Raw genomic sequence first — 15,836 nt, forward strand, 5'->3', positions numbered from 1 at the left:
TGGAGATCAGGGGGCGGGGCCACTGGCCATGTGACTATTTTTAAGAGGTGCCGGAACTCCGTTCCACCGCGTTCCTGCTGAAAAAAAGCCCTGAGTATGGTGAAGGGGCAAGAGTGACAGACTAAAATATGGGCAAAGCAGGTTCGATTACCCACTCTGCCATGGAAGTTTGCTGGGTGACGTTGGGCCAGTCACACACAGGTTTGCCAGGTCCCCTTATCCTCCTGGCAGGAGTGGCGGGACCTGGCGCTTACTTTGTCTTCTTCCTAATGTGCGTGTGCATGACCCCGCACCAACACGATGATGTCACGAAGTGACATCATTGTGCAGGATGGGGGAGGGCACGCACACTTCACTGCTGCCTGATTTGAGCCCCAAATGGGCTCGATTTGGCCCATTTGGGGCCCAAATTGGCCCACTGTGGAGCGCAGGAGCGCTCTTGGGTGGCATGATATCAGTGACATCATTGCGCTAGCCCTGGGAGTGTGCCCAGGAGGCCTGTTTCCCACCTTTCCCCCCACCGGCCAGATAAGTAGTGACGGGGGGTGAAAGATGAGAATGGGGGATTCCCTGCCCCTGCAGGGGGAATGGGATCCCCAGTCACACACTCTCGGCCTAACATACCTCACAGGGTTGTTGTGAGGATAAAATATAGGAGAGGAGAATGATGCAAGCTGCTTTGGTGGAGTATAAATGAAATTAAGTAAGCATGTAAGTAAAGCAGCCAATTGGGAGGGGGATTTCTAACTGGGAAAATAATGAACCCCCCCCCCCGGGCCAGTGAACCAGTTGGTCCCCAGAGCCCCCACCTTAGAAAATCTGTTGAACCTTCCTCACAGATGGAACTATAAAGTTAATTTTAACTCCTGCCCTCCAGCCTCATCCCCCAGATTTGCAAAACAGGAACTCAAACTTATTTGATTGCCCCAGAGCCGGTGACCTATTTCTGTCTCTTTCCTCCTACAGATATTTCTATAATTGTATTTAGGAACTGATCATGATGACTGGTAGGTCTGCACCAGTCAAATGTCTGCTTTTGCAAAACTCTTTTAGGCTCCATTTTCTGACAGGGACATGGTTCCAGCCCACATTCAGTCAGGTTGCCATTTTTTTAAACAGGCCCAGCTCTTTTGCCTTTCACAGCTCACAGAAATTCAACAGGTAAAGCTTTTCCATGGCTGGCTTCTCCAGAACTGTTCTTTTAATTAAATGCTAATCTTTTGCTGGAGGTAAGTTCCCCCCCCTCCCAATCAGTCACCTAATTAAAGGCATCCTGGTAGATCTAGTGTGTAAGCTTAAATGGGCACAAATTTGTACAGGACTAAAAGCAAAAGTTTTGAAACAGAAGGCATGTTTGGGGTCTTAGGTAACGTCTATCACACCAGCCATCATTTTCAGAGATGGTATGCCGTTTGCCGAACTTAAAACTACTCTCTGTGATCATACGAAGCTGCCTTATTATTACCGACCGAGTCTAACCTAGGGTTTCCAGGACTTGGTTGGGAAATGTCTGGAGATCTGGGGGGCAGGGTTTGGAGCTCAGTAGGGTATAATGCCATAGACCCCATCCTCCAAAGCAGCCATTTTCTCCAGGGGATGTGATCTCTGTCCTTTGGCAACCATATTCTGATCTCAGGCAGCCAGGCTCTGTGCTCCTGCTCCTGCTGGATGGAGAAGCAAGACCCGCCCCCCCAAAACAGGGGGAGGCGGCAGCATGTTGTGATGTCACTTGCAGGTTTGGACCTAGTCGTGATGTAGTGGTAGGCAGAAGAAAAGCTTTTTTAAAAAAAATAACTGTCAGCTATGGTGTGACATCACTTCTGGAAAAACAAGGAAGTGACTCCAGTCCTCTCTAGGGATCACCTAAAACCCTGTGGTTTGACTATAGAGTTTCAGGCCCTCTGTATCCCTGCCACCTGGTCTACTGGTTGCCAGGACAGTGTTGCACAGCACTCTAGAAATTCTCCAAATCTCTATAGTAAAAACCAGATATTAGGGAAATTCACTCTTCTGGGTCCGAAACTGGAAGTGATGACATGGCATGGTGTGACTCCAGTTTTCAAAATCTCAGCCCAGTCATTGCACTTGATCTGACCTCTAGGCCTTTTAGCTCAGTATTGTCTTCTCTGAGTGATAGGTGCTCTCAGGGGCTTGGGCAGAGAAAAGTCTTTCCCAACACTGCTATCTGGAAAGAGGCTTGGTGGGATATTATTTACCAGGTTATTTACTTACATCTGTGCCATGATAAGCTGCAGCTGCCCATTTCCACACATTAAGCCCTCTATTAAAGGGACAGGACACTTTTCTGTGTTGGCAACCTTTGTTCTACTGCTTTGTTGGTTTTTGCTGTCTGATCAAACAGTTTGTTATATTTTGTAATCTGCTGGGAGCTTCAGTGAGAAAGGCGGGCTATAAACGAAGCAAATAAAATAAAAACTGTGGCTCCGTAAAGACAAACACCTTTTCAATGGAAGAAACGTCTGGGTGACAAAATCCTCATCCACAACAAATTTTTTAGTCTTTAAAATGCCGCAAGACTTTGTTAGCGGGGCTGCAGAAGATCCATTTCCATCTAGAAAACGACAGCTGGGTGTGTGCATGATACAGGTTTCTAAAATGACACACGGGTTGAAGATAATGGCTGATTCCGCACACGTTGGGTAATGCACTTTATCAATCGTTTGAGGTGGATTTTTTCCTCCGCACACAAAAAAATCTGTTCCAAATGATCTATAAAGAGGATTGGAAGTGCATTATCCAACGTGTGCGGAATCACTCAATGAACAGAAAGAGTTTCCCCCCCTCTCCCTCTCCTATAACTAGAACTTGGAGACATCCAGTGAAGTTGTTGGACAATAGGTTCAGGATGGACAAAAGGAAATGCTTTACTGAACGAGTAATTAAAAGAGTGGAATTCATTCCCAGGGGATGCAGGGATGGCCATAAGCCTGGACGGAGGAGAGGCCCATCAGTGGCGAGTCCTGACTTAGAGAACCTCCATATGCAGAGGCAGTTAACCTCTGCATATTGGGGGCAACGTCAGGGGAGGGCTTTAGCTCGTTGGCCCTCCTGGGTTAACTACTGGACTAGACAGACCACTGCTCTGATCTAGCAAGGCTCTTCTTACATTTTTATATTCCCCCAGGAATTTGTTTGCCCCGGCTCACGTTGGAGTTTCTGGTGCTGGAGGTGAGCCAAGCTCCTCCAGAAAAAGGGGCAGCTCAAGAGGTAACATGCAGATTGAAATGCTTCCGACGGCATCAGGCACTCTGTGCGATTACACCTGCACACAGCATTGTTAGCCAACTAGCCCTCCACCTCTATACCCCCCAGGCTGAAAATTGCTTGTGTCTGTATGGCACTACTAGTTTTGTTTTCAAGCTGAGTATTGTTTCTGGCCTGACTGTATTTTGTATTTATTTTTGTTGTAAGCTGCCTTGGGTGTTCTTTGGAGTAGAAGACTGGGGGGGAATTCATAATCTACACAGAAAAAAACCCAAGCTCCACTTTCAGGGTGAGAGTCAGCCGGTAAGTCTCTTTGTTGCCCGATGACAAATGGAGTTGCCAGCAAGTCAAACCAAACCCCAGCTTGGCATCCTCTAAATTCATTTTTTTTTTGCACCTCTCCTGCTCTTGCATCTTTAATGCCGTTGCAGACCTCTGCAGGTGATGCTTTTCATAGCAGGCTGGCAAATGTATCGCTCTAATACATTTTTTATCCCACCCTTGCTTTAAGGGGGCTCACAGCAGAGAACGTGGCTCTTTCGCATTTTATCATCACAACAACCCTTTGAGGTAGGTTAGGGTGAGAAAACAAGAGTGTGTGACTGCCCTAAGGTTTGGGCAAAGTAGGGTCTGAGTCACCCAGATCCTACTCCATCATTCTAACCACTACACCACATTATCACCTGCCACTATCTGCTCATCATTCTGTCCTGAAAGTCTGAACAGTACTTTTCCTTCCTTCCTTCCTCACTTTTTCTCCCCAACAGGGACCCAAAGAAGCTTACATCATTCTCTTCTCCTCCATTCTCCCTCACAACAACTCTGTGAGGTGGGTCAGGCTGAGAATGTGTGACAGACCGAAGGTCACCCAGAGAGCTTCTATGGCAGAGAGGAATTTGAACCTGGGTCTCCCAGATCTAACTCTCTAACCACTATACCACACTAGCATGGAAATAGATGCCAAAAGCAGCCCCCAAAGACTAGTCAGCTCAGCCCTGTCTTAAATGGGATGATAACTCCAGTGTATCTGTATATTTGCCACGTTATTTTTTTTTAATTCGGTACATTTTTATCCTGCCTTTTTTCAAAGGAGCTCAGAATGGCATTCTCTATTCTCATTAATTTATTTCTGTTATGTTTGGGGCTTATTTTTTTTCTTTTCAAATAAATAAAAATGGATTTTTTTTAAAAAAAGTGGCATTCTCCATTTCATCCTCACTGTAACCCCGTGAGGTAAATTAGGCTGAGAGAGTGTTTGGCCGAAGCAAGCTTCAGGGCAGAGTGAGGATTCGAACTGGCATCTCCCAGGCCCCAGTTTGACACTTTAGCCACTATACACACTGTCTTGCAAATGGAAACTTTTATTTTTGTCTCAGAAAAGAAACAACCCTCACTGCGCAGATTCACACGTGCTGAATTGCAAACTGTATCTGAGAGCAAGAAGCCTTCCTTTCGGCTCTCGTCTTCTGACAGAGTGTTAATGGAACTTAAATGAAGTGGATTTTCCAGCTCCTGCCCAAAAAGGAAAGTTGCCTGTAGAGCTAAAAAATTGGATTTGCGGAGGCACACCTTGATGGGGATCTGAAGGTAAGAGGGACTGGTGGAGCGCCTTCTCTTTACCTGCCAGGGAAGTGTAACGTGTTGCGCACGGGTGAAGTGGCAGCGGGAGTTGTGGTGAATGAACTGGAAGGAAGGTGGTTGTTACACACAACGCACAACCACTCCTCTGCTCCCATTCCGGACAAGTCCTTGCAGGGTTGCTGGAACGCTCCGCCTCTCGGCCTTCCCTCCTCATGGGCTTGTCAGAGTCCCTCAGGTGTTTTCCTTGCCTAATAAGCACTTAGTTGCTTGGCTCAGACAGAGGGAAGCTTTTCCTCAGTCCAGAGAGGAGAAAAAAGAGCGATGGGGGGGAAAGAAAGAAGGCCTGCTGAAGGGACCTGCTGAAGTGGAGTAGATGTGGGTGTCTCTTTTTGTGGTTTGTGTGTGTGTTGAGTTTCTCAGGCGGTCCCCTCACCACTGCAGCTTCTTCCTGGATTGGAGAGCGGAGCCAGAAGGGGGAGGAAATCCGAGCTGTGTGTGAAGGGAGACCTGCAAAGACTGCATTTTTCTCTAGCGGTCAGCCAGAAGCTCGGGGTTGCCTGGTGTAGCCGGGATAGCTCCGGAGGGGCTGATTTCTCTCCCCGTTCTTCTCTCCTCTCCCTGTGCGTTTCCATGCTCCCAACAGCTCCCCGAGGAGGTGAAGCAAGCCGGTCTCTGCTCCACTGTGAAGTGATTCAGCAGCTCGGCTCCTTTCCTCGGCTGCTGAGAGGAGAAGACGGCAGTCGGACTGAATTTGGGTCGGTGTGCTAGAGAATGGCCCAGAGAGGGGGGCCCACAGACTGTCCGGTTCCCTGACGACTGTTTTTGGCTGGGCCGCTGTGGAGAGTGATAAGTTTTCTCTTTTTCCCCCAAACAAGAATCCCTCTCTGTGTGGACTGTGGCATTGCTATGTCTGGGGGCATGAAGTTCAACGGGTACATGAAGGTGCGGATTGGGGAAGCTGTGGGGCTGCAGCCCACTCGCTGGTCTATCCGGCACTCACTCTTCAAGAAGGGACACCAGCTGCTGGACCCCTACATTACAGTGAGTGTGGACCAGGTGCGCGTGGGGCAGACCAGCACCAAGCAGAAAACCAACAAGCCCACGTACAATGAGGAGTTCTGTACCACAGTCAGCGATGCGTCCAAGCTGGAATTGGCCGTCTTTCACGGCACCCCCATTGGGTACGACGACTTTGTGGCCAACTGCACCGTGCATTTCCATGAGCTGCTGCACAGCACGGGGTCCGCCGACAGCTTTGAAGGCTGGGTGAGTAACTCAATTTGTGCGTGATGTGCCGGCGCATGATGCGCAGGTGCATGTGTATATGAAATGACTGCCTTTCTTGCCGCTATCTATCTATGTTGGCATTTTCATCCTACCCTTGTTTGAAGGAGCTGTGTGCCTGGTTCCCCCTCCCTGTTCGTTGTTACAACAGCCCTGTGAGTGCATAGTTAACTTGTGGGACTCACTGCCACAGGATGTGGGGATGGCTGCCAACTTAGAAGGCTTTCAAAGGGGGAGTGGACAAATTCATGGAGGATGGAGCTATCAATAGCTACTAGCCATAGTGGATATCTACTTCTTCCCGTACCAGAGGCAGTATGCTGGGGAGCACGGGCGGGAGGAAGCTATTGCAGTCATCTTGCTTGTGGGCTTCCTAGAGGTAGCTGGTGGGCCACTGGGTGAACAGAATGCTGCACTGGATGTGCCTTGGGTCTGATCCAGCATGGTTCTTCTGATGTTCTTAAGTTCTTAGGTTAGGCTGAGAGAGAATGTGACTGGCCCAAGTCTCCCAGTGAGTTTCATGGCACTGCGGGGATTTGAACTCGGGCCTCCCAGGTCTTAGTTCAACACTTGAATCACTGCAACACACTACAGTTTCAGCAGGGATTTTCAGCAGCATTGGAACAAATCCTGATCCCTTGGGTTTCAAGAAGCTTGAATGTGACATCTGCAAATTTAAAAGAACATTGGAATTGCTTTCATTGAGCAGGCTGAAGGTCCATCTAGTCCAACACCCTATTCCCAACTGGACATGAAAGTGATGCCCCCCTGGACTTTGTCCCCAGTATCTGACAATTCTTCTGCACATGGAAGCCCCATTTAGATACAATGGCTGCGATCCATTATTGTTCATCCAATTGATGTCTTCTCTCACTGTTTCTTTCTTTAGAAAAGTCATCTAATCCAGTGGTGATCTTCCTATCTTGTGGGAGAGAGTTCCGCAAGCTAATTATGTGTTGCGAGAAGTGTTTCCTTTGTGCCTGTCCAAAACCTGCTGCCAACCAGTTTGTTGTGACCATCGGAAGTTGAGTCAGATTGAGGTCAGCAATGCCAGGCATTGGTTTGCCTGGGTGTCAGGAAGAGACAGGTCTTTCCCCATCACCCGTGACTGGAGATCTTGCTCTTTGTCCCTAGCATCTGGCATGGATATTTTTCTAACCTTACGCTCATGTCTTCAGAACCACAAACCTCAGCCTCTGCAGCTTGCACGGAACAACTGCATCTGTGCAGAAGCCCATTACAGTAAATGTACATTGTGGCTTCCTAGTTCACCTCTTTGAGATGAAAGCAATCTAACGTGGCTAAGACTTTTGTGAAGCGGCCTTGTGCATACCTGAGAATTAGGGTCACTGACCTGCCACACACTTCTGCGCACTGTGAAAGCTTGTCTGTTTGTATTTGTTAGCTCTTATAGAAAAGCATTTCTAGACAAAGAAGCCAGGGCCTGGGTGTGGGTCTTGCAATAATTTATGCTTTGACAAGAAATGAGCTGGAGGAAGATGTATGTCTATTGATCTCCCCCTCTCCCCAATTAGAAGATGAGCAAGAGCTTGCAAGTTTCCCAGGAGAGATCCTAAGTGTTGAAACCTAATACCTTCAAATGCATAGGTCAGAGGAAATGCTTTGACCTTGTGGCTGGATGCAAAGGCGTGGGTGTGGGTGCGCAAGGGTGAGGCTGCCCCTTTTAAGGGTGGCATGGAAAAGGGCAGTGTGTAGGTGCGATTTTGCAGGGGTGAGAACACATGCACCTCATGCAATCCCACCTTCTGTGCAACCCTTAAAAGCGTAGGGGGGGGGGTCCTATTCCCCTTTGACTTGATTACCATAACACTGAACATGTGTGAGAGAGGTGTGCATAGAAGAAACGGGTTCCCTGTTTTTCTATTGCCTGGCACTCTTCACATTTGTTTCACTCCTCTTTAGTAAAGAGTCCAGTAGCACCTTTAAGACTAACCAACTTTATTGCAGCATAAGCTTTTGAGAGCCACCGCTCTCTTCGTCAGATAGAGAGCTGTGGCTCTCGAAAGCTTATGTTACACTAAAGTTGGTTACTTCGTCTTCAAGGTGCGGCTGGACTCTACTGTTTTGCTGCTACAGACTAACAGGGCTAACTCCTCTGGATCGACTTCTCTTGAGAATTGCCAGCTCCAGGTCAGGGAAATTCCTGGAGATTTGAGGCTGAAGCATGGAGAGGGCGGGGTTTGGGGAGGGGAGGCACTTCAGCAGGGTACCCTCCAAAGCAGCCATTTTGTCCAGGGGACCTGAGCTCTGTGGTCTGGATATCAGTTCTGGGGGATCTCCAGGCTCCACCTGGAGGTGGGCAGCCCTGCATCTATCGTTGAGTGTAGGCTTACTTTGAAAGTACATCCAGTGGCCTGTTTATTTATTCCTTAGTCTTTCAGTCTAAACCCCTTTCCAGCATCTTGATGCATGTGTGCGCATCTGCACATACACACACGCGGTTACCCTGCTCTTCTCCCATTTTTTGGGTTCGTTCCCAGTGTAGCCTTTCTTACGAATGAGAGGCAAGCTATGGGGCTGGGACGGACAGTTAAGGAGTTTGCCAAACAGGAACTTCCTTCCTTCCCAGAGGTCTCAGAAGGAGAACAGGGTGACAGCAACCTCCATGGCTCTTGTGCAGGTGGAAGCCCCTTTAAGTCATCCTGAAGGGCAGTATATAAATCAGTTGTTGTTGTTGTCGTTGTTGTCAGGGCTTTTTTTCAGCTGGAACATGGTGGAACGGAGTTCCGGAACCTCTTGAAAATGGTCACATGGCTGGTGGCCCCACCCCCTGATTTCCAGACAGAGGGGAGTTTAGATTGCCCTCCATGCCGCAATGCAGAGGACAATCTAAACACCCCTCTGTTTGGAGATCAGGGGGCAGGGCCACCAGCCATCTGACCATTTTCTCCAAGGGCAATTTAAACTTTTAAAAACTCCCCCCTTGTTCCAGCTTACCCAAAGTGATATCATTGGCCCTGGGAGCATGCGTGCACTTTGCGCACGCACATGTGGTACCAGGGGCACCACCTCCTGCCAAGAGTTGCCTCCTGTACTGGCAACCCACTGAGTTCCACCACTTTTCTGTATCAGCCAGAAATTGCAGGGGTGAGAACACATGCACCTCATGCAATCCCACCTTCTGATACCACATTTCTGTATCAGCCAGTGGCATTGATTGACTACACAATTAGTGCTGGGGAAAGCCCGGCTTATTGGCTATCCCCATTCTTCCTAGGATTGCCAACTCCAGGTTGGGAAATTCCTGGAGGTTTGGGGTGGAGCCTGGGGAGAATGAGGTTTAGGGAGGAAAGAGATCTCAGTGGGGTATAATGCCATAGAACCGATCCTCCAAAGCAGCCATTTTCTCCAGGGATCTCTGTCATCTGGAGATCAGTTGTAATTCTGGGAGATCTCCAGGCCCCACTAGGAAGTTAATAACCATAATTCCTCCATATGAACTGAATCTAAATGTAACCCGAGACCACACCTACAAGACACCTGCCTGTGCAAGCACCGAGCCATGGAGGGACGTCACATCATGATGTTTTCTTGGCAGACTTTTTACGGGGTGGTTTGCCATTGCCTTCCCCAGTCATCTACACTTTACCCCCAGGAAACTGGGTACTCATTTTACCGACCTCAGAAGGATGGAAGGCTGAGTCAACCCTGAGCCGGTCATCTTAACCTGGCTTCCGCCAGGATCGAACTCAGGTCATGAGCAGAGCTTGGGCTGCAGTACTGCAGCTTACCACTCTGCGCCATGGGGCTCTTATGGGGGGATGGGGCTTTTATGGGGGGATGTTTATAATAATGGGGAAAATGGTCCACTAGAGAAATTGTTCCCTCCCGTTACTGAACTTCTCACTGCAGAATCTCCGAGAAGCTTCTGATAGGGTTGCCAGCCTCCAGGTGGTGGCTGGGGTCCTCCCGGAATTGCAACTGATCTCCAGGTCACAGAGATCAATTCCCCTGGAGAAAATGACTACTTTGGAAGGTGGACACTATGGCATTATACCTTGCTGAAGGTTCTCCAAGCACCACCACCCCAAATCTCCAGGAATTTCTCAACCTGGAGCTAGCAACCCTAGTTATGAGCACCCTCCGTAGATACCCCTTTCTGAAATCCTCTGCTGTAGTCAGTAGGAGCCAAGTTAGTTGCATTGAGGAGCCATCTAGGTGCACTTTAAATGCTAGCAGGTTTTGGTTCTTGTACAAGGTTTTTTGGATCCGAGCCCGTGTTGTTGGAGCTCTGTAGTCTGAGACCGTTTCTCATTCTCGTGGGTAGAGCTAGTTTAATAGAATACCTGTTGCTAAGGATGCCTTCCTGAAATGCATGGTGATTCAGAATAGAAGTTACAGCTCTTCTCCACGGGAGGCCTGAGCCAAAAAGGATAGAGGTAGTTTCATCCATGCTGGGACCCTGGCACTGTTACACATTCGCATCAGCAGGGAATTGGATTGCTGTGTAATGGGCTGAGGGAAGCTTTATTTCTTTGGGAAAGGTGTGATCGCATCGTAGGAGACCTGGAGCAGGTCAAAGCTAGTTGGTGGTAGATTCAGGACTGATGAAAGGGAGCATTTCTTTGTAACACGTAATTATGGAATGAACGGCTAGTCAACGGGACGTGTCGACGTTTGCTTGCTTAGGCGGCTTTAAAAAAAGATAAAGCATTGAGTTCAAGTCATGCAGGATGCTCAGCCCTTCCAAACTTCAGGATCCCATTTTCTGATGGAATGATCAGAAGTTCATGCAATGGGGATTTTTATTCCTCCCTCCACCCCGCCGCCGCCCTTGACCTGCTTTTCACACAGTGGGCAGAGAAGGTGTAGACAGATATGCTAAAAAGAAGCTTGGAGGAAAGATTTTGATAAGAAGGACAGTGCGCAATGAACGAAAGAAGCCCTTTTCATTGCGGAAGCTTGAGAGTCTGTTTGCAACTTCACCTGGCTGTTTTGGATTTTTTTTAAAAAAATCATGGCGAAATCATTCATATGTAACTGATCATTCTGTGCGGGAGATGGGCTTTATGCAGGAGGGGTGCATCAATGGCCATGGTATTTAACTAGAACCTCCATGTTCGGAGGCAGCTTACCTTTGAATATGGGTTGCTGTGAAGGGGCCATGGCTCAGTGGTAAATCGTCTGCTTGGCATTTGGAAGGTCTCAGGTTCGATCCCCGGCATCTCCAGTTTAAAGGATCGGGTAGTAGGTGATGTGGAAGAGCTCTGCCTGAAGTCCTGGAGACCCCCCTGCCAGTCTGAGAGGGCACTACTGACCTTGATGGACCAAAAGTCTGTTTCAGTATACGTTCATGTGGGGGACAGCTACAAAGGGTGGAGAAGCTTTGGCCTCCGTGCCCTTGCTATGGGCCTTCTCCGTTTGGCCACTCTGGGAAAGTGGATGCAGGAATAAACAAATAAGCAGGGCTCTTGTTTGTTTTTGACCCTTGGGCACAGTGATAGCTGTGTTGACATTTAACACGGTATGTAGGTTGAGACCGGCATTCCTCAAGGATTGCCTACTGCCATATGAACCTACCCGACTGCGACTGTTAGTGGGTGGAAGGAGACTGGGGGCGGGGGGAGGATTGATGGCACAATGGCGATATGTCACTTCCAGGGAAAACCTGGAAGTGATGTCATGCTGCTCTTTGAATTGCTGGACACTCTACTATTGAGTTTCTGGTGATTTCTAGAGTGGCATGATGTCACTTCTGGTTTTTTTCCCCCAGATGTGATGTAATGTCACCACACCAACAGAGATTTTTAAATTTTTCTCCCATTGGCCCCTCTGGAGTAATGCTGGACAACAGGAAATGGGGCATGGAGATCCCCCACCCCTAGCAGGAAAGGGGCAACCCTGCCGACCACAAAGGTCATCTTTGGAAGCCCTGCTTCAGGTGCCCCTGCCTTTTGACATTAGGTAGGTGACTACCTGAGAGAGGGCCATCTTGGTTGTGGGTACCAAAACTATAGACCTTTCTCCATCTGTCCACTTCTGTCAGTTTCTTCTGACAGAGGGTGGCGATTTTTTGTTTGTTTGTTTCACCTGGTATTCTCTCAATGATCCCTCTTTCCTGCCATATGTTTTAATGACTGTTTTATGTGCTTTCAGTATGTATTTCAGTTTGGGTTTTATTGTTTTTGGGGATGTCTTTGTAATGTTTCGTTTTACCTGTGAGCCAACTTTTAGGCCTTATTGGGCAGAAAGGCAGCATACAATTTTTTGAAATAAATAAATACATAACGAAAATAAATAACATAAAACTTGATGGAACCACCATGTGCAGAGGCAGTATTCCTTGGGATGGAATGGATGCTTGTGACCACCTCGCCATGGTTGGCAGAAACATAGTGCTAGCTTTGACGGGCTTGGTTTGATTGAATTTTTATGCTCATTCTCAGGGCTTTTTTTCAGCAGGAACGCGGTGGAATGGAGTTCCGGCACCTCTTAAAAATGGTCACATGGCCTGTGGCCCCACCCCCTGATCTCCAGAGGGGACAAGAGGGGACAGAGGGGAGTTGAGATTGCTCTCTGTGTTGAGCGGCACGGAGGGCAATCTAAACTCCCCTCTGTCTGGAGATCAGGGGGCGGGGCCACCGGCCATGTGACCATTTTCTCCGAGGGCAATTTAAACTTTAAAAAACTCCCTCCTTGTTCCAGCTGACCCAAAGTGATGTCATTGTGCGGTCTTGAGTTCCACCACTGAGTTCCACCACCTCTTTTCCCAGAAAAAAAAGCCCTGCTCATTCTTACAAAGTAGGGGTAAAGAAAATCTACTTACGGGTCCTACATCATCAAGCGTTCAATGTAGCTTATTCTACTTTGTTCCCGGAAGACTATGATGAAGGTAATGGGAATGAGGGTTGATTCTTTATGATATCAAGTTCACACATAGGGATTATTATTATTTGGAAGTCATGTTGTGGGCGTACACAAGCAATAAATTATCCTGTAAGTACATAAGTGCAGACAGGTTTCCAGTGAAACTGGTTATCTGCACTCTTTTCTTGGGACAGGGTAGGATGGAATCTTCCTCATGGAGGGAAGCTGATGTTGCTCTGCCTCCTGCTAAAATAAAGGTCCATTCATCCATTGTCATTCTGGTAGGGGCCTGGATGTGTGAAGTGCTTGCGTGAAGTGCTACTCGCATATGGGCCCCATTCAAATGTTATGTGAATGATGAGAGGGTGGAATGGGGTCATTGTTTTGGTTCTGCTGCACCGTAGATCCAACCCTCAAGCCAATCAAAGGGAGGTCCTCCTGACCACCATGTGTTGTGGTGGTGGTGGTGGGGGGATTGGCTGCAAATTGGGAGCCAGTTTTGTGTAGTAGTTAAGAGCAGCAGGACTCTAATCTGGGGAGCCAGGTTTGATTTCCCATTCCTCCACTTGATGCCATCTGGGTGACCTTGGGCCAGTCACAGCTCTCTCAGAGCTCTCTCAGCCTCACCTCCCTTACAGGGTGCTTGTCATGAGGATAAAAATAACACACTTTGTAAATCTCTCTGAGTGTGGCATTAAGTTGTCCTGAAAGGCGGTATATAAGTCAAATGTTATTATGTTGTCATTATTGTTGTCTTTCGCATTTTCACATGCGACACTCTCTCTGCGCTACAAGCAGCTCAATACCGATTGTGCCCAACTGTATATAAGTCGATGCAATACAGAGAATTGCCAAACCCATAAAGGTGGGGATAGCATTGCCAAACTCTAGGTGGGGTCTGAATTTCTCCTGGAATTACAACCGTTCTTTGGTCTGCAGAGATCTGTTTCTCTGGAGGGGATGGCGGCGTTGGAGGGTGAACTTTACGACATCACCACTGAGATATCTCCCCTCCCCAAACTCCGCCGTTCCCAAAGTCGGCTCCCAAATCTTCAGGAATTTCTGAACCCAGAGTTGGTAACCCTGAAGGGGAACACGTGTTTTGTTACACTCCTGTACTCCACATATTCAAGAAACTTGTGAACGCATGTTGGAGAAACTGCACTGTTTGGTTGTATGTGTGTTGGCTTTGAACAACTGCTGACCACATGGCTGGAAGGCCACACGATTCCGTTTCCACTGACAGCTGTGTCACCAAGATACCGTGTGAACCCATTCTGTGAAACCAATATGCTGAGTGTGGCTATGTTTGTTTTAAGTCAGTAAGGAAGGTGAGAAGAAGAGACATATAATTTTGTCTTAGCTTAAACTTCTTCACAGGGATGTTGCGAGGTCTGGATATGATATGTGGTATTTAGAAAAGGGGGAATTATTGAAAAATGGTAGAGCATCCCCGGGGACTTTTCTGAGCATTTTTCTCAGCTGAGCACAACTTTTCTTGCGTTTTTCCATTGCGGTGCCACTGTTTTTAAAATTTATTTTAATTCATTCATGTACTTCGATTATTACCCAACTTTTCTCTCCCATGGACCCAAAATGGCTTGCATCATTCTATTCTCCTCTATTCCATAATGACCCCATGGGGTAGGTTAAACTAAGACATTAAGACTGGAACAGCATGCTTCAGAGCCAAGCTACAAGTGACGCCTTACACAGGTTGGACGCTTGTCAGCTTCCCTCAAGTTTTGATGGGAAATGTAAGCATCCTGGCCTTGCAGCTTGGCTCTCCAACTGCTGTCCAATGGACTTTTCAACTGTCACTTGTCCAACATTCCGACAAGCTGCCTACATTTCCTGCCAAAACTTGAGGGAAGCTGACAAGTGTCCAACCTGTGTCAGGCGTCACTTGTAGCTTGGCTCTCAGAATGAGGTTTGAATCTGGGTTTCTCAGATCCTAGTCCCACACTCTAACCACTACAGTGAACTGAGCTTTTTTTTAAAAAATGGTAATTGCTAATTACTGATTTTTCTCTTTTTTTATAAGCCCACAAAAGGCCCTTTGGAGATATGGTGGGGGAAATGGCAGTTCCAAGGTGCTGACAGGAAAAAAAAAAAGTGCCAACACAACTGGGACCTTTGAATGTCCTCTTTCCCATCCAGATGGCGTGCTGCTAACACACTTGGATTGCATTCTTTCCAGAAAGACTGAGTTTGAGAGAGAGCATATAAAGCACATGGGAAATCTGGCAAGTGGACAAGTAGAGAAGGATGTGGATATTATGTGGAAGGAAAGGTAGAGAAAAACATCCGTATACAAGCAACTATATATATCTTTTTTACAATCCTGTAGACGGAGAGATAAGAACAGATTTCATGATGTTTCAGGGAAGATAAATTTGGGTGTGCATCTTTCCCTTTGGCAATCTCAGTGAAAGAAAGTGTGTGGTTGATTTTGCCATGGGATAAGCTATTTTACCGGCTGTCATTCTTCTCTCATTCTGTATGCAAGCTTCAGAGAGAACCCAAACAAACCCGCAACCTTGTGACTAATCGAGAGCCGCCCCGTTCATTACATAACATGCTTGGGACGGGGTGGGGTTTGTTTGAACATATTTCTTTCAGCTGGACAAATAGGGATCTGCATGTGTGACACTAAAAGATCCATGCTATGGAAAGAAGTGGGTTGGCCAGTTCTACATGAATGGTGAAACACGAGAATAAAGACAAAAGGTAATCTCTCATGGACTACCTGCTACAGTTTCTCTTGCACGAGACAGTTTCAGGTGGGTAACCATGTTGGTCTGCAGTAAAAGAGCGAGATTTGAGTCCAGTAGCACCCTGAAGGCCAACAAGATTTTCCAAATCAGAAAATTCTGAGAGTTAAAACTCCCTTCATCAGATACAAGCATAAATGGAGA

At 47.5% G+C, this 15,836-nt stretch overlaps 1 protein-coding gene across 1 annotated transcript in view; it reads left to right on the top strand.

Annotated features, from left to right (window-relative positions):
- The first annotated feature begins 5,159 nt into the window (after positions 1-5,159).
- PRKCH (protein kinase C eta) overlaps positions 5,160-15,836 on the top strand; it is a 162,361-nt gene continuing 151,684 nt past the window's right edge. The window contains exon 1 of the mRNA XM_054972392.1: positions 5,160-6,072. Within this exon, the coding sequence (XP_054828367.1) occupies positions 5,713-6,072 (360 nt within the window). The 5' untranslated portion in view covers positions 5,160-5,712. The remainder of the gene's footprint in view (positions 6,073-15,836) is intronic.

Source organism: Eublepharis macularius, chromosome 2, assembly GCF_028583425.1.
Source record: "Eublepharis macularius isolate TG4126 chromosome 2, MPM_Emac_v1.0, whole genome shotgun sequence".
Taxonomy (NCBI): domain Eukaryota; kingdom Metazoa; phylum Chordata; class Lepidosauria; order Squamata; family Eublepharidae; genus Eublepharis; species Eublepharis macularius.